Source organism: Mya arenaria, chromosome 8 (assembly GCF_026914265.1).
Source record: "Mya arenaria isolate MELC-2E11 chromosome 8, ASM2691426v1".
Taxonomy (NCBI): Eukaryota; Metazoa; Mollusca; class Bivalvia; order Myida; family Myidae; genus Mya; species Mya arenaria.
This window is the reverse complement of record NC_069129.1, coordinates 55,770,617-55,795,072: the sequence shown is the minus strand read 5'-3', so window position 1 is coordinate 55,795,072 and position 24,456 is coordinate 55,770,617. Positions and strand designations below refer to the sequence as shown.

Genomic DNA, 24,456 nt, shown 5'->3' with positions numbered 1-24,456 from the left:
ACCCATGCTGACCAACACTTTGATGAAGTTTCCTTTATGAATTTTCAAGTTGTAGGTGTTATACTGTTGGTGCTTTACCAACACAATTCTTTTAGACAATTTTTACTACATTAAGTCAAGGGCAATATCTCTAAGCCTAAGTAAAATGGCAGTTACACCACATCCCTTGCTGACTTCTCAGTGTGTAGATGCAATATTGTTGGTGCTACGCGTGGCACAATAATGTTTTTTTTCAGACTATGTTTTACTGAGTCAAGGGCCATAACTCTTTCTAACAGTAGCTTTTAACCTGATACAAACAGATATGAATCTTGAATGTGACACACCTGCTTTTGAAGGTGAACATTAGTGCCAAGTTTTTTTCAAAAACCTCCAGTGCATGACCAATTTCAAAGTTCAGACATGTCATCATCAGACAAACAGATGCATTAATAGACATATATATTTATAGTATACACATGACCAGCAAATAAGTTAAACTAACCATAAGTGGGCTCAACAAAAAGTACTGAGTTTGAATTGTAATAATTTCAACTGTATATTCTGTATCTACCACAAAAAAGAATCAACTTGTCATTACTGAACACTAAAACATCTGCATTTAATATTTAAATGGAATTCTCTGTACTTCTTTACAAATACTTTGCAGCACATATATATTATATATTACCATTTGTATTGTTATTACTCTTTCATATGAGTCTCGTCTAACTTCATCTTTTCGTCTAGATTTAGTCCAGCAGTATACTCCTAAACATACAAGAGCTATGAACACTACAACAATAAGCACAGCTAGCACTGCAACAATAATTATATTGTTATCAAGTTTTCCTGCGCTGTTTGGGGGAACCTGTTCCGTGGTTCTAGCTCTTGTGGTTTCAAAAGTCCTGCTTTCTGTAGTGGTAGACTCAACAGCTCTGATCACATGCTTACTCTCCCAGGCATACTCAAGACCTTTAAGGTAATCTGAAACAAACATAAAATTCAAAAAGTCATTATTTAATGTCATGTATAACAAGAGCTGTCACAGAGACAGCGCGCTCGACTATTCCGCCGCTTTTCAGTGTAAGGATTAAAAAAGTTTTGGCGAAAAATACATGGATCACTGTTAGATTAGATTTCAATGCAATACATAATGTGCTGAGATATTAACATAAATGTGGTTACGTTCAAAATTTTAACCAGAATTTTTAAGTCTAATACTAAAGGGCCATTATTTGCAAAATACAGGTATCTCACTTGGTTATTCAATTAGATTGGATGGTTGCATACCATTGTATAAAGTCTCAATGCAATACCTCAAGTAGTTGCTGAGATATTAACCTATGTGTGCTTACACGCAAAACCTTAACCAAGGTGTGACGCCAACACCGACGCCGACGCTTGGGTGAGTAGTATAGCTCTCCTTATTCTTCGAATAGTCGAGCTAAAAATTAAATCCTGCACATGGTTTGTTATATGTGCTTTCCAGTTGTTAGTAGAACATTAGAAATGAGATATAATTGGTATTGAATGTTTTAAAACCATGAAATAACATTTGACATCATTCGCCTTTTGAAATTTTGGCCCTTTTCGCTCCAAATTAACGTCAGCGCACACACAGTTGGGACAATCCATCAATATTGCATCACCAGGGTAAATTCTATGTCAGATATACAATGAAAGAAAAGCTCCCATTTATAGAAAATTGTTGAGAGTGATGATATCAATTTATCACTTATATACTAGAATGAAATAAAACCATGTATTAAACAGTGTTATTCAAAATACACATGTACCTTACTTTTACATTACTTCAGCATCAGTTTACATATCATGCAAATTAAAGATATTCCTGGTCTTTATCTTAAAGCAACTGTGCACCAGGTGATCAATTTGCAAGAAAAAAAAGAAAATTGTTGAAAACTTGGTATTACCCTAATGTGTACAATGCATTGAAACTTACTTACTGAAGTACCACATAGTTTACAATTTATTTAAGTTATGCAGTTGTTTCATATTTTTCCATTAAAAAAGATTACTGGGTATGTCTACAAGGTAGAATTCATTCCTTATGCGTGATTGGCTAGTAGGTGTTTTCACGTGATATTACCGAGGGTATAGCTGTGTCACCTGAATAGAGAAAGCCGTCATAGCTCAGTGGATATGACGCTGGACTGCAATTTTGGCGACACGGGTTCGGTCTCCGACACTATTTTTTTTTTTTACAATTACGATATATCAGAGCGAGAAAAGTTAATTATAAAGAGGATACTTATTGAGGTTTGTAAAAAGTTTTTGATATTGTAGAAGCTTTTAAATACAGATTGAAGCTAAAGTAAACAGAACTAGTTTGGGTCACGAAAATGCTTGAAAACAAAGTTAATGCGTAGACGATATTGGTGAAACAATTCAAAAAATAAAAAAGAGAGAGGCTAAAGGCAAAAATGAAGCTGTAATTTGATAAAAAAAACAAATCGAAAGGATTTAACTGCGGGTGAAAGGGAGAGCATCTAGCATTTATATATTTTCAATGTGCTTAAGATGATATTTATGTGAGAAATCGCGAGATCGCTTACTATAATTATCTCTGCATCACCATAGATGAAACGCCATCAAATTTCATTTAAAGTCCAATTATGTTTTAAAATGTCAAAAGTATGAGTGTGAATATAACTATGACAGAGTCTCAGATAATGTCTGTTAAAACCCAATGTCCACACAAAGCAGGATCCCTAAAAGGACCAAAGACCTGCTATATCTATGCTTATGAGGTAGATCATGTGAACTAAATTTAAAAAATACTTTCGGTATTGCTGCATGCTTGTTATTGAGATAAATGCATCCATGGGGTTAAAAAATGCCAAAAAAGTTACACAAAGTTATTTGGATATTCATAAACTTTGATAAGTTTACATTACTAAATAAACTTGGCTTTTTAGAGGCAAGTGATATTCAAATTTTGTTTTTATGTTTTGCACGCTAAATTTAGAATATACTTTCGACTGTGTTGCATGTTTATATTAAACTGCAATAAATGGATTTTTTGCCTGTCTGAACAAATATGAGTAGAAAATGAGCGCTGATGTTTTGATGTTGCCTTTTTGCAAACCAAGAGGTAAACGTAACATTTGTAACAAGAGCACCGCCTGTGGGTGCTGAACGCTGATCCTATTGTACATTTTATAGCGAGCAGGTATTCCAAAGTTTGAAAGTGATAGCTTTAAAAGTTTCCATGTAAGTGACCCAAGAACAAAACTTAAAATATCAGACTAGCTAAAAATTACAAAGTCAAAAAATACTAAAATATCCCCAACCCTTCTTCTACTCTTCCAAATGTGTGACATAAAAACCAGTTTTACAATCGAAGTGCATTATCCATTTATTGACTGTGAATTTTTTTGAAATCAATCCAACCAAAAATTGAAGATGCTATGTCCAATTCTCAAAATCAATCAAAATACATCATAATTCATGTTTTTTACCCCCAATAAACAGGCGAAACTCAGCATCTTTACGGTACAAAGTTTGTACCCTAAAGATGCTGAGTTTCACCTGTTTATTGGGGGTAAAAAACATGAATTATGATGTATTTTGAAAAATAGTCAGAGTAACAAAAGTTTTTGCAAAAATTTAGCTTTAATACTCCTTTTCCCTAATTAGTCATCTCAAAATATGTCAGTCATCAGGACCATCATTTATGAAAGTAATCGTACAAAATTTGCCGGAAAAGTCCGGCAGACCAGCACATTTAGGGAAAACTGTAACATTGTTTGTTTTTGTGATTACATTTTATCTTGTGATCATTGATAGTTGATATAGAAATTATGTGTTTTTCAGTGCTCACTCAATGAAATAAATTGATATCTCACTGAAATAAACAAGTACCGGTATCATCTAAATATAAGTTTTTTTACTTTATGTACAGTTTTATTTTCGATAAATTCTACATCCTAATAAATTATGTGATGTAAAGTTTCTTTTATAATTGAACTCAGAAATCATTGATTTTCATCACATTCAGAGATCAATATGAAATATTATCTGCCATGAATTATTGCAATAGATATTTCCACCCAAAGGATTGATATTTTTTGTGCCTTTTAAAGTGAAAATAAAATAATATTAAATCATTTCCTAATTCTCAGGAGACTAGACAGCTTTTTCTTTTTGCTGTAAAATTTCCCAATTTTGGCATTTTTACGACAAAATTTTTCCAAAATGTCTGGGGTCTTTTTCCCAAAATGGGCAGAAAAAGCCCTGTCAAGAAATGTCGCATAACTGGAAGTATTTCAACAAAAAAATCACAAAAAATGACTCAAAAAATATTCAGAAAATTGATTCTTTCTTGACTGACTGTAAGTCAGCAGGTACATCATGTCTATCCACTAGCACACAAAATATGACCGAGTCCAAACTTTCTGAACCGGATCATTCTGTTTCTGATGATGTCGAACCCCAGTCCCAGCAAGATCCTGAACATTCTGTTGAGCCTAGTGGCCCTCTAATTTCGGAACCAAGGAGAAAAAATGTCCAACTGTCTGGAAGTTTTGATTGTGAAAGCGAGCCTGAGGTACATGTAATCTCCCCACCGAATAAAAAAACTAAAAGTACTGCTGATGCTAATTTAGTGGAGGAGTTTAAGAACAGGAAAAAAAGAGAGAGATGGACTTGTAATCTAACAATCAAATATTATAAGAGGCATGAAAGTAAAATAAAAATAAAAAATTGATATGCACATTTTCCCCCTTTTTGTACTAAAACGCCGCAAAATTTTCCTTTCTCAAAGGCCCCAGGCCCCGTCCCCCATTTTAGAAAAAAAAACCTGAAAGTAGGCCAATCATGTGGTAGAACAATTTGTCATCTCCTCGAATTAATAAGCCTTCTTCACAAATGATAAGAAACAATAGTCTTCATAGTAGCCTAGCAAGTGGATATAAACAAGAGATGTTTGTCAAACATTATCACTCGGACAACCTTTTACCATTCAAGATCACTGTGACCTTGACCTTTGGCTCTATGAATCCTAAAATCAATAAGGGTGATCTACTGGTCAGGCTTAACATCCATGTCAAGTTTAATGATCATAGGTTCAGGCATTGTTGAGATATCAGTGGGAGAAGATTTGTTAACTTTTTTGCGTTAAAGGTTACTGTGACATTGACCTTGGCCTGATGACCCCTAAAGTCGATAGGGGTCATCTACTGGGCAGGCCCAACTTTCATGTCAAGTTTGATGACCATAGGTCCAGGAATTGTCGAGTTCGCTTTCAAGGTCACTGTGACCTTGACCTTTGACCCCTAAAATCAATAGGGGTCATCTACTGGTCAGGCCCAACCTCCATGTCAAGTTTGAGGGCCATGGGTGCAGGCATTGTTGAGTTATCACTCGGACAACCTTTTATCATTCAAGGTCACTGTGACCTTGACCTTTGGCCCAATGACCCCTAAAATCAATAGGGACCATCTTCTGGCCATGCCCAACCTCCAAGTCAAGTTTGAGGGCCATGGGTGCAGGCATTGTCGAGTTATCACTCGGATAACCTTTTACCATTCCAGGTCACTGTGACCTTGACCTTTAGCCCAATGACCCCTAAAATCAATAGGGACCATCTTCTGGCCAGGCCCAACCTCCAAGTCAAGTTTGAGGGCCATGGGTGCAGGCATTGTCGAGTTATCACTCGGAAAACCTTTTACCATTCCAGGTCACTGTGACCTTGACCTTTGGCCAGATGACCCCCAACATCATAGGGGTCATCTCCTGGTCAGGCCAATTCTCCAAGTCAAGTTTGAGGGCCATGGGTGCAGGCATTGTCGAGTTATCACTCGGACAACCTTTTACCATTCAAGGTGACTGTGACCTTGACCTTTGGCCAGATGACCCCCAAAAACAAAAGGGGTCATGTACTGGTCAGGCCCAATTCCAAGTCAAGTTTGAGGGCCAGGGGTGCAGGCATTGTTGAGTAATCACTCGGACAACCTTTTACCATTCAAGGTCACTGTGAACTTGACCTTTGACCCAATGAGCCCCAAAAACAATAGGGGTCAGCTACTGGTCAGGCCCAACCTCCAAGTCAAGTTTGAGGGCCATGGGTGCAGGCATTGACAAGTTATCACTCGGACGACCTTTTACCATTCAAGGTCACTGTGACCTTGACCTTTGGCCTCATGACCCCCCAAAACAATAGGGGTCATCTACTGGTCAGGCCCAACCTTCATGTGAAGTTTGATGACCATACGTCCAGGAATTGTTGAGTTATCACTCGGACAAGCTTTGGTCTACCGACGGACCGACCGACCGACCGACATACCGACATGCCTGTGCAAAGCAATATACTAATAATAATAATAATAATAATGATTATAAGCCAGTTTTTACTAGTTTCCAACATCAATGATAAATTGCAGAGTAACAAAAAAACAAAAGAAAAGTGGTTTATTAAGTCTTTTCTGGGGGTAAAATCTTACGTGAGCACTGTTTTTTCTCGCCAGAACAGAACGGGGTATTAGGTCCATCTCCATAGCAGAATTCCCCACACGGCTTACACAGTCCAGTACTATAGTACATGTTTACATCACACAGCAGATGTGTATCTGAAAAAAAAGTATTTCCTCATCTCTTCTGTTAATAAAGTACATACCTGTATCTTAAAAATTACTAGCATGACATTATATAATCCCTTAAGTCAGTGATTCCATGTTGAATTCTAAAAACAGCTACCAGGCTGAACTACAGCAGTGTTATCAATCAGGAATAAAATTATTGTAAATGGTTATCAATATCAAAAGGTGGGAAAATGTGCACCCAAGCTGTTAGGGGATCAAACCAAGGACCCTCTCTCTAGCAGGGTGAGGGCAGGATACTGACTGATAGAGCTACCTATTTAACAACTGTATATAAGGTAATGGAACTGTGACACAAAATAGTTATATATACATTATATAGCTCATATTTAACTTCAATAAAGAGCATGTTTGTCGTAAAAAAGCTAACATGAAGGTAACAAGTGTCTACTTATAGACTCTAGCTTAAAATGAATCTCACCTTTAGTCAACATGAAAGGCAGTCTATCAAAGCTGTTTAAATCGATCACATGGCGTCTGGTGGTCGCCATATGATACCATTTAGACTTATCTGGCTCATTGTCCATTAACATCACATAGGACTTCTTATTGTGAGTGTCCACATTCTCAAGAATCTCAGTTGTTGACAGTGTGAATATCCAGGAAATCTCCGGCATCGATGGAACATAATATTTAGGCAAGCTATTGTCAGGAAAGCAAACTTGACGATTATGCTCCAAACTAATTCCAGAAACAGATCCATTATGCTTTGTCATAAATGTCATGTCCAGAACAGAACTTTTCCAGTCACTCCCTGTCTTTGAAATATTCAGATGTATGGTCCTTTGCCCGACAGCCATCAAAAAAAGTTCACTATTTTCTGGCAGGACACCTATGAGCTTGTATACTTTATCTCTTGTCTCCAACCACTTCTTCCCATCCATCCCCTGCGTCAACAACTGGATGCAATGTTTGGCCACTTTTATATCTACTTCTTTCACTGTAAATAAATAAATAAATGATTGATCAAATTATAAATCATGATGTTAAAAAAACTAATAAAACTACTTGAAATCCCAATCCAAGTCCCAAAGCTATGGGTGAGACCGTGAGACAGCAAACATACCTATACATTTAATTTTGGCTATATCAACTGCCGAGGTTGACCTTGACCATCGGAGAGGAGATCACATAGTTTATGCATGATAACCCTTCTTACCATGCTCTACAATTATGTGTAGTTTAATTAATTAAATTTTCATTAAAAGTGACCTCTACATAAATAATATTGCAAAAGATCTTTCTTGCAAAACATTGACCTCTGATTGTGACCTTGACCATAGAGATTTCAGATAAAAAAATACATATGTGACACAACTTCGCTTGGTGTTCTATCATTCTGTGTAGTTTAATTGAATTTACATTAATATTTAAATATGTCTGAGACACAAAATATATTGTGAAACATTGACCTCCAAGTATGACCTTGACCTATATGCAACCAATATGAGCTGAGCAAACAAGTTTCCAACAATTTTCTGATGTATGAATGACATGTTTAACAGTTAAAGCACAATCTTACTGGACAGACAGACACATCAACATTCATGTACAGTGTGATTTTCTGAGGCATAAACACAACAATGAATGCTTTATATACGGCAAGCAGTTTAAACTTATTAATTTTAGCTATCACAAATTGTGAAAACAGAACAAAGCTAATTTATATTATTCATATTCCTGGCACTTGTATCTTAATTTGTGGCCATAAATACGCAAAATCAAAAGGTGAAAAACTGAAGTTGTAAAGGAGTTTTTCTTGATAAAAATACTATATTTGATTAACTAACCTGGGTTTTCAATCCATACGCATTATCTTTTATGAATCCTTAAATCCCCATAAATTCAACCTAACTTCCACTATCTAAATTAAAAAAAAATATTGATAGGGTTTATATCCCAAAAGGACCTGGTTTGAGAAATTTTAAGTGAAAAAATGCAAATACATGTATTAAGAACCCGGGATACAATTTTATTACTATGCACTGCATTGATGAGTGATGTCTGTTTTTTTTTTATTTGCTTGTACAAACAAATTATTCGTGGCATTTGGTCCCACACAAATTAATTGCATCATTCTCAGATATAGGAGTAGGTGGGTGGATCTCAGGGGTCAAGGTTTTTTGCTTTGAATTAAAAGAAGCATATCAATGATAATTCAAGCCAAATTTTTTATTTTTATTTTACTGCAGTTTGGCTAAAACCAACCTTAATCCTCCAGTCATCAAACTCTGGCTTCTCAAGTCCACCTCTCGTACAATAAACCTTTTAAGCTTTCAGAGTTTTGACTAATAATGACTGTATAAAGTGTATCAAGAGCCAACTAAACCATACATTTGCTATTTTAATAATATTCAGCACACACACACACCCCCATGAGCAGGGGTGTAGAAATGGGCCGGAAGCCGGTAAAATAACCCGGCTACTTATGCATCTTCACTCGGCTATTTTCCCCACATCAACAAAAATAAAATCTGTTATTTTTTGTCATATTTTTATGTTTAAATCCGTTTAAAACCCCGATCGTTGGAATTGTTTATTTTGGTTTCCGCACGTTCGGACAGCATTAGCTCGATACGTGACGTCATTAGTTGCATCCCCCTCTGGGATGTTTAAATGTACTATGTTTGGGTTCCCAGCGATCTGAATACAATAACATAAGCTCGATACATGACCTCATTAGTCGCATCCCCCTCTGGGGATGTTTTGAAGTTGAAGTTCATTTGTGAAGCAATGGAGGGTGAAAAAAGAATATTTTTTCCAGACACCGAAAAGCGTAATCAGTTTGCAACATGAGCGTGTCTGGTCTTCTGTTAGTCCTTATTACCATTTACGCAACAGTCCTCAGTCCTTTTTATATACGCGTGTCACCTGGGTGTAAACAAAATGAAACAAGCTTGCAGTGATGTCGCTGCAAAAAATAATCCATTATTTTGATGAATTTTTCCATGTACCTTGTGAAATTTTGTACGCTTTAAATGTCACAAAGTGGCCAGATATTTCTTTTGTTTGTTAAAACGGAATAAAGTTAGCTGCAGGTGAAATATCTAGAACCACAGAAAATGAAGTTAGATGTTTTATTTTCAGAGGATCAGAGTGTTTCAGAGGCTGAAAGTATATTATTGGAGGAGAAGAAATTACATATACTATTAGGAGGGAATTGCTAGCATATGGCAAGGCATGTGGTCTGGAATATTATAATATTATCATGAATCTGAATTTGACAGTTATTTAGTTTATTAGTTAGTCCTCACTGGGGGGGGGGGGGGGGGAGGTAGTACTCAGATTCAGTATCATATTCAAGTACATTTATGTTAGGGTTCCCTGTTACAAAATAAACATGCACCAGAAGACTACAGTGTACAGTGCAAGAATAATGGTTCCCCTGATTAAAGGTGACAGCAGTTTGTTTCATAATATTTTCTTAAAATGAAGTGAATGGCGCACTCAGGGAACAAGCATGTAGCTGTTGATATCCTACAGAATTAGAGCATGACAATATTAATTTATTTGGAATTTTATGGGAAAACAATAACATCCTTTTATGAGTATGGCATTTCGTAGCAAAATTTAGACAATCATGTTTAGATAAGAAAAAGATGGCAAAATTAGACAACTCCTTGATGTAATAAAAACAGTGATGTCAATTAACACATGTATCTAATTTATCATGTGTATCGCACACTAGGATGTCCCCTGGTATTTGGGGATAACACTGTTTTGTGTTGCATTTTATTATTTTTACTTACCCAGTACAATGCATTGCCATTTTAGACAAAACTAAAGCTATCACTGAAGGTGATTAATACCCCCGAACGCCGCCTCTCATTATGATTTATCATTGTATGAGGTTTTATGAAATTCCATCTAGTAATTTTCAAGTTACTGTCCGGACAAAAGTTTGACATAAAAAAATAAAAGAATAAAAAGGCAATAACTCTGTAATTTGCTAAAATAGTGTAATGATTCATGTGCACTGAACTCCTTCTCATTGTGCTGTACCATTGTATAAAGTTTTATTACATTCTATCTGGTAGTTTTCAAGTTATGCTCTGGACAAGAAAAAGTAACAAAGGGCAGTAACTCTGTAATGAGCTTAAATAGAATTGCGGTTCCTGTACACTGCACTCCCTCTCATTATGATCTATCACTGTATGAAGTTTTATTAAATTCCATCCAATAGTTTTCTTTAAGTTATGCTCCGGACAAGAAAAAGTAACAAAGGGCAGTAACTCTGTAATTAGCTGAAATAGAATTGCAGTTCCTGTACACTGCACTCCCTCTCATTATGATCTATCACTGTATGAAGTTTTATTTAATTCCATCCAATAGTTTTCAAGTTATGCTCTGGACAAGAAAAAGTAACAAAGGGCAGTAACTCTGTAATTAGCTGAAATAGAATTGCAGTTCCTGTACACTGCACCCCCTCTCATTATGATCTATCACTGTATGAAGTTTTATAAAATTCCATCCAATAGTTTTCAAGCTATGCTCCGGACAAGAAAAAAGTAACAAAGGGCAGTAACTCTGTAGTAAGCTGAAATAGAGTGATGGTTCATGTGCACTGCACTCCCTCTCATTATGATCTATCACTGTATGAAGTTGTATTAAATTCCATCCAATAGTTCTCAAGTTATGCTCCGGACAAGAAAAAAGTAACAAAGGGCAGTAACTCTGTAATTAGCTGAAATAGAGTTATGGTTCTTGTGCACTGCACTTCCTCTCATTGTGCTTCATCATTGTATCAAGTTTGAATAAATTCCATCTAGTAGTTTGCAAGTTATTGTCTGGAAAAATATTTGACAGCAAAAAAACAAATAAAGGGCAATAACTCAGTAATTAGCTACATTAGAGTTATGGTTCTTAAACACTGCACTTCCTCTCATTGTGCTTTACCATTGTATGAAGTTCCAATGAATTCCATCCAGTACTTTTCAAGTTATACTCCGGACAAAAAAAGTAACAAAGGGCAATAACTCAGTAATAAGCAAGAATAGAGTTATGGTTATTGTACACTGCACTTCCTCTCATTATTCTCTTTCATTGTATGAAGTTTAATCCAATTCCATCCAGCAGTTTTTAAGTTATGCTCCGGACAAGGTAAATTGCAACGGACCGACCGACCACAGGGTGACTCCAATATAACCCCTTCAAACTTCCGTTTGTCGGGTATATAAAGAGTAGAAATAATGAAGAAATAACCTACAGATTTTTTAGCCATTGTCTGTAAAACAAGAGCTGTCACAGAGACAGCACGCTCGACTATTCCGCCGCTTTTCAGTGTAAGGATTGAATAGTTTTGGCGAAACATGCATGGATCACTGTTAGATTAGATTTCAATGCAATACATGATGTACTGAGGTATTAACATACATTGGTAACAATGTTGGTAATAAATTTGGTAACATTCAAAATTTTAACCAGAATTTTTAAGTCTAATAATAAAGGGCCATTATTTGAAAAATACAGTTATCTAACTTGGTTATTCAATTAGGTTGGGTGGTTGAATACCATTGTATAAAGTCTCGATGCAATACATCAAGTAGTTGCTGAGATATTATCCTATGTGTGCTAACATGCAAGACCTTAACCAGAATTTCAAAGTCACATAATAAAAGGTGCAAAAATTATTTAATATGAAAGATAGAGTTATCTTACTTGATTAGATTAGAAGGTTAAAGGGTTGGGAGCCTGTGTGTAAAGTTTCAATGCAAAACATGATATATTCGCTGAAGTATTGACTTAAAAGTGATTATATGCAAAACCTTAACCAGAATTTCTCTGTCGAATAAAAAAGGGGTCATTTTTTGGATTTATTGCAAACTAGAGTTATCTTACTTGGTTATTTAAGTAGATTGGAAGGTTGAGTACAATTGTATAAAATCTCAATGCAATACATCAAGTAATTGCTGAGATATTTACCTATATGTGCTTACATGCAAAACCTTAACCAGATTTTTTAAGTCAAATAATAAAGGTCCATAATTTGCATTGTATTCAAAAAAGTGTTATCTTACTTCATTAATTTAGTAGGTAAGATAGTTGGTAATACATATGTAACGTTTCAATGCAATACATGATATATTTGCTGAGATATTGACTTAAATGTGGTTACATGCAAAACCTTAACCAGAATTTCTAAGTCGAATAATAAAGGGCAATTATTTGTATTAAATGCAAACTAAAGTTATCTTACTTGGTTAAAGTAGGTTGGATGGTTGAGTACCATTGTATCAAGTCTCAATGCAATACCTCAAGTAGTTGCTGAGATATTAACCTATGTGTGCTTGCACGCAAAACCTTAACCAAGATGTGACGCCAACGCCGACGCTTGGATGAGTAGTATTATGAGCTCTCCTTATTCTTCTAAAAAGTCGAGCTAAAAATTCTTTAATCACTATGGCAAGGTCAAAGCAGTCTAGTCTGGCAATTGTCATTTTTTTAAGCCCTGCCATTTCATCTTGCAAGTTTATTGCTAGTGTAAATCTAATTAAATGAAACCCTATATTGGCCGTTTTGACTATTTGTAGTAGGTAAAGTAAGTCTTAATCTTTTAGTCAACTCATTTCCATTACATGCATAATTTCCCTTAAGCTTCTTGCTAAGATTTATTTATGAATCTACAGTTTGCCTTCAAATTCACATAAATTTAAGCAATTTTATTAACATATTTAAATAAAGCGGTCTTTTAATTCCCACTATTTTAAACAGCATTTTTTTTTGAACACCATCATCCCATTTTGTAACCCTGGCAAATGAATTCTTTAAAGCTGCACTCTCACAGATTTACCATGTTTACAGCTTTTTTATTTTTTGTCTTGGAAGCATAAATATCTACAAACCAATGCTATAAGATTGCTGACAAAAACACAGATGGCAGATTTTCACATTTCCGTTCGAAAATTAACGATGTATGGCTTAAACCGTTACTATCGTTTTAAGAAAAATGCATAAAACATCAATTTTTTAAACTTAAATATAAAATTCTGCGATCTGATTTTTTGTCAGCAGTCTTATATAACTGGTATCCATGGATGTTTGCAAAAATTGGCTCGTTCCAAGACAACAAAAAAAAAAGTTGTCAAGGGTTAAATCTGTGAGAGTGCAGCTTTAAACATAAATTTTAAATGACCACCATGCAAGAAACATGTGAAACAGTGAAGTTTTATCTAAATTGGTCAGGTGGTTAAAGAGGGGATGCTCTTTGAAGCAATTGTTGACAGACAATGGACGGACACTATTCTTTTAAATTGTTCTATAGACATCACAGAAAATATTTAAAATGATTTTAGGCCTAAAAAAAAAAATATGTCTGTTTCCTGTAACATACTGAAAAAAAGATGGGTCGGTAGGTAGGGATTTTTTCTTATTTTTTTTTTTTTTTTTCTTGTTTTAAAATGTCAGAATGATCCAATATTCATGTTCATTTTAGGTGAATTATTTTAAAAATAATTCAGTGTGATATATAGATTCAAACTTTCTGCCTTAAATAAGCTATAACTGCTAGCTTGACAGCCATTGTATATGTATTTCAGTTGTAGAATGCATCCTTTTGAAGGGCAAGACCTGGGTTCGACTCCCAGCGGTGGCAACATTATGTGCAATTATGAGCATTGTCAGTATGTTCACCGGGGAAGCAGTTCATTTTTACACTTTGCAAATATAACCCAGTGAAAAAGTGAATCAAATAACATTTAGACAATTTATTTTTGGCAAATGTTTTAAACAAAACTTTCAAAATGCATACATTTTGTAGTAATAAAACATTATATTATTGCACAAACTATTTTAAAATGGACTGTGTAATAATATCATGTTGTATAACAATTAAATGGCAACTATAATAATATTGGTCTTATGAATGATAGCTTTTAATTGATGAATTGATTTTTTTCACACATTTTACCGACAAACGAGCATGAAGGTAAGTTCAAAGAAAGTGACAAAATGAGTAAAAAGCGCGGGAAAACAGGTGCCCGTATAGTTGTTTATTTCCTGTTTTGATGAAACCGAAAGTAGACTGCATATCCTCCTGGTTAGCACTTCATTTAAAGCCTGTGAAAATATCTGGTGGTTTTATTTTTTCAAGAAAATGCAGAAAAAAACAAATCATGTCAAGTAAAAAATACGTCTTGGCAGTCAAAATAGGTTAATTTTCCCGACGTTAAAAACAACTAAAATAGATCCAGATATGCTCTAGAATGCACCACAGATGTTCCCCATTTAAAAAAAAATAAGGGGGGGCATGCCCCCTGGACCCCCCTAGTGTGCGTTGACATTATGACAAGTGTCACGGAATCGACCCAAGAAATTATCACATGTATGCATATGGCTGTTCACTGCTTGGACACTAAAACCTTACCTACTGACTTGGCAGCGAACAGTGTAGACCCTGATTGTACTTCACTGGTCACAAAGGCCTGATATAGTCATGCTTCACGCTTTAAGCGTAATTATATCAATCAATACTTTATAAAACAAGAGGCCCAAAAGGGCCTACCCGTACGAAATTTTCAGCAGGAATCCGGCCAGAATTTGGCAGGAAAGTGGCAGGAAAACCATATTTACGCTCGTAATCTGGCAGTAATTTATTTGTGGGCAGGAAAGTTATGTACCTGGACTGGAACTTCATTCATTTACGTACGGAAAATATACAAAATATTACAAAATTACGGTTGGAAACTGATTCTGGCCGTAATTTCAAACTTAGAAAATTTCTGAAATACATTTTACTGCTAAAACAGACTTAGTTTTACATGACACACGTAAAGTTCATTTTTCTGGCCGTAAATAGGGACTTCCATTTTTTTCTTAATGACTTTTATGTTTAATGGTGCTTCATCAGAATTTGTCTTTATTTTTATTCTTATTATTAATATTAATATTATTTATTTATTATCATTATTTATTATTATTATTATTATTATTATTATCATTATATTTTTTATTATTCATTATTATTATTATTATTATTATTAAATTTTCATTTCATAAGTTTAAGAAAGCAAAAAAGATAAACATACATTCTAGTGTTATTGGTTTATAACCTTATTAATGTTAATTGTTCTTCCTTTCACTATACACTTTTCTAAAGCAAAACATGAACATAAATAATTCAGTTTTGTATTCTTTAGAAATTAGATACCTTTTATCAGTGTGCTCTATTAGTTTATTGACCAAGCTATTTCTCATGGTACAGGCTGGGCTTATCAGATTATCTAAGGTCAGGCAGAAAATTTCAGTGAGTATGCAGAGAATCAGGGCTCAGTAGCCAATAAGATCAGTGTATTTCAAATGTTCAGGCGGTTTTCTTGATGTAAACATGCAGCCATGGGGATTTAACCTTCTGAAGATTCCTATTGTTTTGCTGGATATAATCAGGATCTCTCATGGTTTGAAGGTAAACACTTATTTCAGAATGTATCTTAAATTATATGTCATTCATTTTATCCTATTTGTTACATAATTATGAGTCTTTTAAAAAGTTATGCTATAAATAAGTAAAATGATGCTATTCCCCTCACTGTGAGTTCATAACACATGGTATTTCAGATTGTATTTGTATAGAAAACATGGTCAGAACTTTACATTTGTATGTGGAAAAGGGAAATGTTTAAATTGAGTGTGTCATAAAGCCATATAAATGTACATGCATGATACATTGCATAATAAAATATAAAAATTAAAATATATAGATAACTTAAATAACTATCAACTTAAGAAACTGTAAGTGGCAAGTCTGACAGTAAAATTGAGTTTTAATTATGTTTTTCTGTATATGTATGTTATTCTTTGTTAAAATGCTTGTAGATGGCTTTAATATTCAATGGTGAGGGAGAAAACAAGATCTGAAAGTAACAGTTGGAGCATATAAAGCCGACCTTACCCTCAAAAAAGGTTTGTGGAGGATTGTATTTTAATTCAGAAAAGAAATATATCTATATGAAAATCATGCTGATTTTATAGTCTTATAGTTTTAAAGCAGTATAGTTACTCATGTAAAAAACAACAAAAACACATTTGTGATGAGTAACATCTTTATGTAGCGGGTAATTTAAATAGAGGCTATGTTGATTGAATGTTTGCATTTGTGTGTTTTGTTGCATGTTTCTAGCCATTGCCCAAAGCCATAAAACAGGGTTTAACTGCTGGGCATGTCCTTGTCAACATATTCACCAATCTGTATAAGTCCTGGTGGCTGTGTGGACAAGCCTGCTGTTTTCTAATAATTTCTTGACTTAAACGGCATTGGTTCGAACTCCACTTTAACCAAAATCTTTTTTATACTTTAACTGTATTTGTTTCTGCAATTTTGATATGATAGAGTAAAATAATGATAAATAAGTGTTTTCAGATGCATAACCGGGAAAGCTTATTGTTGGTCCAAAGTCATGAGCGAGTCACTTTAAGCTGTGAGGATGATAAAGTGTGCTTGAGAATGTATAAATGGATTAAAAATGATGCATTTTGATACTAGTGATAAAATGATTTTACATGATATTAAATTTTACTGCAGATTGTGTGACGTCATAGTTGCTGGACAGAATACATTTGGATCTAGACTGGAAAAAAAGGCATCATCAATCCAGCAAGTTGAGTCTGTGTTAAAAAAGTGAAAATAACAATTGACATAAAACTCACAGACGATTCCAAAAACACTAACTTTTATTTTCAAATAAGTCTTTGTTAGGACTAAGTGTCTCTTCATTTCATGATAAATTTATATTGCAGATTATATCATTATAATCAGTGTATTGATTTTAAAATCAGAGAAAAATAAACTCATGGAAATGTAAATAAAGTATATAATATAATAAATAATATGAAAGAAAATTATATTATTTGATTTAGACAAGAGTTGGAAAAGTTAAAGCAGGCATGTAGTGAAAAGCAATGAATTGAGTTCTAGAAATGTTGTAAATTCCAGTTACAGTAAATATTACGTGCCATTTTACGGTCAGATTTTTAAAAAATTCATGTTCCATAATTCCGGTTAATTTAAATATTACGTCCACTTTTACGGTCAGATTCCGTCCGTTTAGCACACGTAAATGCTATCTTAATTTTACGTACGGAAATATTTACGCACAGAATTTTATAAAAATTCCTGTTCCGAAATTTCGGGTAATTTAAATATTACGTGCCATTTTACGGTCAGATTTTTGAAAAATTCCTGTTCCAAAATTCCGGTTAATTTAAATATTACGTCCACTTTTACGGTCAGATTCCGTCTGTTTAGCACACGTAAATCGTTCTTTATTTTCCTTAATTCTGGGCGTAATTTCCATGATTCCGTACGTAAAAATTAAAGTTTTACGTATGTTTTACGGTTGGAAAATTTCGTACAGGCATGCTCTACTGGCTGAATTTGTGTGGTCAACATCACAGTTTTCGAAAAGAACCAACCTCTTATGGATATCTGAATAATGTACAAGTTTCATCGAGATACAATCAAAACTGAAGACTGTATCATGTTCGCAAGCATTTTTTACACAATAATTTTTTTTTTTTATACTATCAAGGCTCAAAATCGAATCATTTCAAGGCCCATTATCTAGGCATGCATGGCCAGATCAAGCTGGTTTTCGAAATGAACCGAGTTCTAATGGATATCCAAATACTGTACAAGTTTCATCGAGATACAATCAGAACTTAAGACTGTATTGCGTTAACCAGCAATTGTTTACACAATTGTCAAATTCCAATATGCACCAGCGATTGTTTAGTTGCAACGACATCTTTCTTACTTTAACTTTCATGTTTATTTTTTTTTCCGGAAGTAAACAAAAACATTCAACATTCCTATTCCCAATATTGCAACATTGTATTTTTCATAAATGGCATAACCATAACAGTTATACAATACTGTTTTGTTATAGAACTTAACTATGCAGTTCTCCTTTCACTTTCATTAAAATTGACAGGAATATGCACCTGTTTCCCGCGCTTTTTAGACCATGTGCTACGAAAAATGTTTATTTTTCTGTTAACTCATTAAGAACTTATAAGAATATTTTTTTAATTAAAAACAACTTAAAATAAATAAACAAAATATATCTAAGCATTGTTGTTTTTTCAAAAACATCGCACTTAACGAAAAAGTGGAAGGTATCCGTTAATTTGCATAATGGGCAAAGTTAATATTACGTCATTGAGTTTGAGTGCTGCTAATTGACACGGTTACCCATCAGATTCTAGATCGATAATCTCTTGTCACTTCGAGTGTAATTGCTCTTGCGGGTTAAACAAACATTCAGTTCATGCATTGAGGCTCCTTTCAGATGATACCGACCCTCACACCGAAATATCCTGGGTCAAAACTGACGCATACTACAAATTAATGTATGATTCTCAAATTCGGATCATTTAAGATTTCTGTGCGACAAAACCCGGGAGCTCAGGTCAATTGAAAGCCTTGCAGTTTAATATCACAGCCAATAAGCTTTTTGCTATTGTTTCACTTGTCAAACCGGAAACGTTTGTAACTATGCCACGAGTTTGGACCAACTAAATTATTTAAATTATCGTTGTCATCACAGGGATCGCTAAAAATCTGACTTTTCGAATTTTGGGGCATAAAAAAATTGCAAACGGCGGTAAAAAATTAGTCGGTCGGGTTACTGGAAACAGACATTTTTTTTAGGCCTCAGCAGCTTTTATAACATTAATATATTTTCCATAATTTAGTTAAATTTATATGTAGTTTTAAACATCAGAAAAGTGCTATTTTCCAAAAACATATTTAAGTGAGTTTTTTTCGTTTTCAATGCAATTGTCATTGAAACATTTTTTCTGGTAAACTTAAATGTTACCATAATATCTTCATGTCTAAATCTCTGATATTGAGATAATTATTTAAATAAAGAAAAAACATGCGCTTGTACCTCTGTGTTAATAAGTTTAGGAGGTGGGCACAATAAAACTCAAATATCATTTTAATTCATTGTAAAAAACAACAACAAACAATTAAACTCAAATATTTAAAGAGCTCTCCAAATGATAAGAGACCTAATAAATTCCAATAAAGAGGGTTCCAATCTAATAAATGATGATGTCGACGATATTTCAACATTCTATAAAATCTAAAAATACACTATACAGTACAGTAGGGTTATATAATTGATATAACATTTAATAGCGAATTTTTAGATTTTATAGAATATTAAAAATATCGTCGACAAATCATGATTAATAATTGTATTGTGACCTATAATGACGTGATAAGCAGCCCATAAACTGTTGTATTTTTTTAAATTTCAGGATCAACACTGATTTTACCCAGTGAGGCCACGGGCAACTATTTAAAGTAAGCCAGAGGCAGCTGTTGTGATCTGCATCATACATTTAAGTGTCTCTGCTGCTGATAAGCCCCTAGTAGTAAATTCAATACATTGGTGTTTGTATGGTCAGTTTATACATGTTTTCTGTAAGTTAAATTGATGAAATGGTTTATAGTGTATGTGTTGTTGGGTGTGCAAATAGACAAAACAACGAAAAGGGAATATCTTTGCACAGATTTTCAAAATACCCATTGAGTAGACACATTGAATACATGTGTAGGCTGTTGCAGACAATACAGAAAAAAAAGATTCTGAAGTAACATATGACAATATAGACAACACCAAGGTGACAGGTATATCCCGTGATTTATTTTTGTGGATATATACTCAGATAGAACCCTATGTACTTAAAGTAGCACTCTCTCTCCCAAATAAGAGTTACAGGGTTTCCGCCAGCCCTTTATGGCTTGTCGGGCCCGACGTGCCTTCCGCTGGCAAGGCTAATTACCGACATGCGTTAATTATGCCGACATGCTTTAATCCGCTTAGCGACAACCCTTCGCTTATCAAAACAATCATCAGTTCTGACAATACACAATTTTGTTGCGATTGCAACGGTTGACTGACAGCCAGAAGGCGTGTCGGGACTAATACGGCATTTGTATCAGCCATTCAGGATCGACGACAGCATGAAGGCGTGTCGGTGAGGTTTAACAGTGCAATTAACCAAACTCCTCCTATTCTTTGTCAAAATGGGAATGTGTGAAAAACACCACTGTCGTAATTGCGACCTTCATCACTATAATCATCTATGAACGCAAAGTAAACAATACGGCTTAATTGAGTTCGGTAACATAAATCATGTGTCGTTTTATTTTGTTTCTTAATCCCGAGTCTGTTTGTTAACCAATTATTAAATTATTATTGAGAACCGTGTGAAGATATCTGTGTTATTATAAACAAGGGTTATGCTATGTCGTCGTATGTAATTGAGTCGCGTTCCCGTCTTTAGTTTAAAAGTGTAAAGTTATATTTTGTGTTGCTTATTATTAAACTTTGATTATTTCATTGTTCTTTTAATTTATTTAGAAAAAAGATAAATAAATCTGAAAATGCACATTACATTCCCTTTAAGTTATTATTTAGCCGACCCGGTTTTAAAAATATTAGCTGTAGCAGCTTTAAATACGAAAACACCCACGAGCAGTCGCTTTGCTCCGGGCTCTTTTGTGTTCCAGCATGCAGCGTGCTTTACACGTTTTGCTGTGACGTCAACGGTGTCAATATAAATAATACCCGCACTAAACGAAACATGAGTCGATCGATATCGTCGATATTGTATTGTCGGAAAACTTGAGAAATACCAATAATTAATGAAGAGAAACCATTAAACTTTTTCACAAATATTTTTAATGTTAATCAGACTTGAGTTGGTAAATCTAAATCATAGGAACATAACTGTTAACTTGTTTAAAATGCAGGAAATTGCACCAATTTGGATACGAAAATTAAAAAAAATCGACGTACAGGGGGAGGGGACACCCCTCCCAAACCCTCCCCTTCCGACATGCCTTATGAAATTCCTGGCGAAAACCCTGAGTTACCACAATTAATATAAATGTTTTGATATACCAAAAAAAGATAAATACATGTCAAAAACGATGGTTTTTATGAAGGATACGGAGTTGAGTTTGAAAGAAAGGTGAAGAAAACATGGGATTTCTACCTAATTAGACAAAAGAAGATCGCAGTGAATCTTTTAGCACTCACCAATCATTTCATATTTTTGCGTTTTCAGATATTAAATACACGCCAGTTACAATCTTGTTATCAGTTATGAATATTTTCATAAATGCATCATTTAGTAAGAAGTTAAAGGTTAATCACTCAAACTTTAAGTTTGTTATACATGTGCATGTATTGATTTTGAATCAGAGTGTCACTTTAAAAAAAGACTGGCAAGACTTTCACTTAAAGACCACCTCTTGATTGTTCTTATGAAAATTGGATTAGGTCTTTCAAACAAAGACATATCATATCTATAGCTTAACACTTTTGGGGACAACAGTTCCTTGAATTTGGAACACATGGGTACCAATTTTAGCTACCGTAAATGACTGGGTATTAGACGCACTTTTTTCCCTCAGATTTTGATGCAAAAAATGCCTGCGTATAATACCCAGTAACAATTTTTTGAACTTTTTTTCTGATGTCAATTTCAAGCCGAGAGTTTGTTTTAGATTTATGTAGAAAGGGATGTTACTCGCGTCATATTGATCGGGTTAAAACGGCAGTTGAAGATCGGGATACGGTATATCGTAAGACGTTTATAATTTCAACAAAAATATTTTATATTTGGACACCCATAATTATTTCCCAAAATAATTTATTTTGCGTACCTAACCCAAAGGACATCAATCATAACTTTCATAGTTACCAAGTTTCACAGACGAAGAATATTGATTTTTATCTTTACAATGCCTGGCTAGATTACCTAACCGTATACATCACTGTGATAAGTTAATTAGTTACTACCCATCCTAAACGATTTATTGCCTGTTGAAAAGGAAGTGTGATATATTTATTTGAGGATTAAACAAACAACAAGGGCAATCAAGGGATTAAGAAAACATCGACATGGTATGTTTGTAAAACGATCTGCCAATAAGCTATTAAACTTGTACCACACTTATAGACTATATGAAGCAATAATCGTACAGTTATACATTAATCCTGCATAGCAATGTCCATGCTCTCCACGAGATCCTCGTGGGCATAACTGTAAGTTATGTGAAGTCACACAGTGTGACTCTTTGATCTGAAGCCGATAGAATGTGTTTATTCAGTTCAGTGCATGTATAAAATGGTGTTTTAATTAACTTCATGAAGGATTTACACTTATAGGCGTAATAAATAAGTTTATGACCATTGATTACTACGGATAAATTAATAAGTGGTAAAAAGCAAACATGAAGAAAAAAGGCAGGTTAAACAAACATGTAAATAAAATGTAAAAATGATAATTTTCTATGTATTCGGAGAGCGAAAAAAATAATTAATTTATGGTGTCCGAACTCTTGTAAATTACGGTATTCAATATTATTTTGAATAATAAATTGAATTAAACAATAATCAAACTTACATATAAAAAAGCAAAGTTGGGCACTCAAAATATTTTTTGCTCAACATAACTTTTCATTCTCGACAGTATGGTTTTAAAGATAACCATCGCCATTTTCACGAAAAATTTTTTTTTTGTCACTGTCAACAAACATGATGGCTGAAAATGCCAGACGATTTTGACATTTTTTCTATGCGTCTTTTAACCAAAAACATAGATTAAAAGTTTTTTTCTCGGATTTTTCACAGATTTTTTTCCCTTCGTCTAATACCCCCTATCGTCTTATACCCAGTCATTTACGGTAAATGTTTGAAACAATTAATTGTTTGGCAAGAGAGGGAAGTGGCAAGATCAAATATACCTGAGGCATTTGAACCTGGTTACAACAAAGTGATTTCAATAATCTATTATTTTTTATTGAAAGCCTGCATAATCTTACAACAAGAGCACAAACATGGAGCAACTAAAAACATAACAATTCAATAAAATATTTGATATCTATATCGCCGGCAGTAAATTTGATTACTGATGGATTAGGTGGACGTGTGTCGGACAAGCAAATTACTTTGGAATCAGGATATATGTCCATCCTTTTGCCCTGTGATGAACAGTTGACATATAGTGGGGTCCTTGTTGCCGAGGAAATGGCAGCCTCCGGCACTGTACTTAGGATTCCTTCATTCACCGGGCAAAAAACAACTTTCTGGCAATGAACCGTCCAGAAAATTGTCACATGTGAGAATACATGTTGAGCCTGTCATAGGGAGAATGAGAGAGTTTCTTATTCTGGACTCAAGTATTCCTGTTAATCAACTTACTTTAACTTATTGAATGACAATTTGATGCCTTCAATCATTACATAGAACTAGGTGTTTACATCTAACAAGAAACGCAAAGCAAATATTTGTGGTCTTAATTGTTTATTTTATGTTTATCGCTATAAACTGCCAAAATTACGATTTTTTATTTTCACTCTTTTCTGTTTATATATACTGTATGAAAATACAAATACTAAAAATAGTTTAAGTTTGACTCAATTTTCTTTATTATCCCCGGAATAATATCTGACACAAACACTTTCAGTAGTTTTATTGTTAATCTTTCAAGAAAGTCATTGTCTCTCTAGTTCAAACTGTTTGATTAACTCCCTAATACTTGCAGTTATTTTGTTAAGGATCAGTTCCTGCTCCAACAGAATATATATTTCTACATTACTGGAGGATAATTTCCTTGATCTGATAAATCAACTTGTTTAAATTATTAAAATCATTGATGTGTGCCATTACGTTCTATCATGTAAACAAGACCATTGAACTATATAATGTATTAACCTGGAGGGCTTATCAGCAATGTTTTGCCCCCCAGTTAGTACACGTGGTCAACTAATGATATGCAGAATCTATTTTTAGGTTATCTGAAATCCATCTATACGTTCGGAAAAATATCTTTGGGA

At 34.2% G+C, this 24,456-nt stretch overlaps 1 protein-coding gene and 1 long non-coding RNA gene across 4 annotated transcripts in view; one reads left to right on the top strand and one right to left on the bottom strand.

The window, feature by feature from the left end:
* LOC128242703 (uncharacterized) overlaps positions 1-24,456 on the bottom strand; it is a 33,275-nt gene that overhangs the window by 8,541 nt on the left and 278 nt on the right. For all 3 annotated transcript variants that reach the window (XM_052959956.1, XM_052959958.1, XM_052959957.1), the window contains exons 2-4: positions 7,024-7,542; positions 6,447-6,572; positions 671-966 (exon numbers count right to left, since the gene is read on the bottom strand). In XM_052959956.1, the coding sequence (XP_052815916.1) occupies positions 671-966; positions 6,447-6,572; positions 7,024-7,542 (941 nt within the window). The remainder of the gene's footprint in view (positions 1-670; positions 967-6,446; positions 6,573-7,023; positions 7,543-24,456) is intronic.
* Positions 15,825-17,418, top strand: LOC128242709 (uncharacterized). Its single transcript, XR_008262675.1, has 3 exons — positions 15,825-16,002; positions 16,413-16,499; positions 17,119-17,418. It is a non-coding gene; the product is annotated as an uncharacterized LOC128242709 (long non-coding RNA).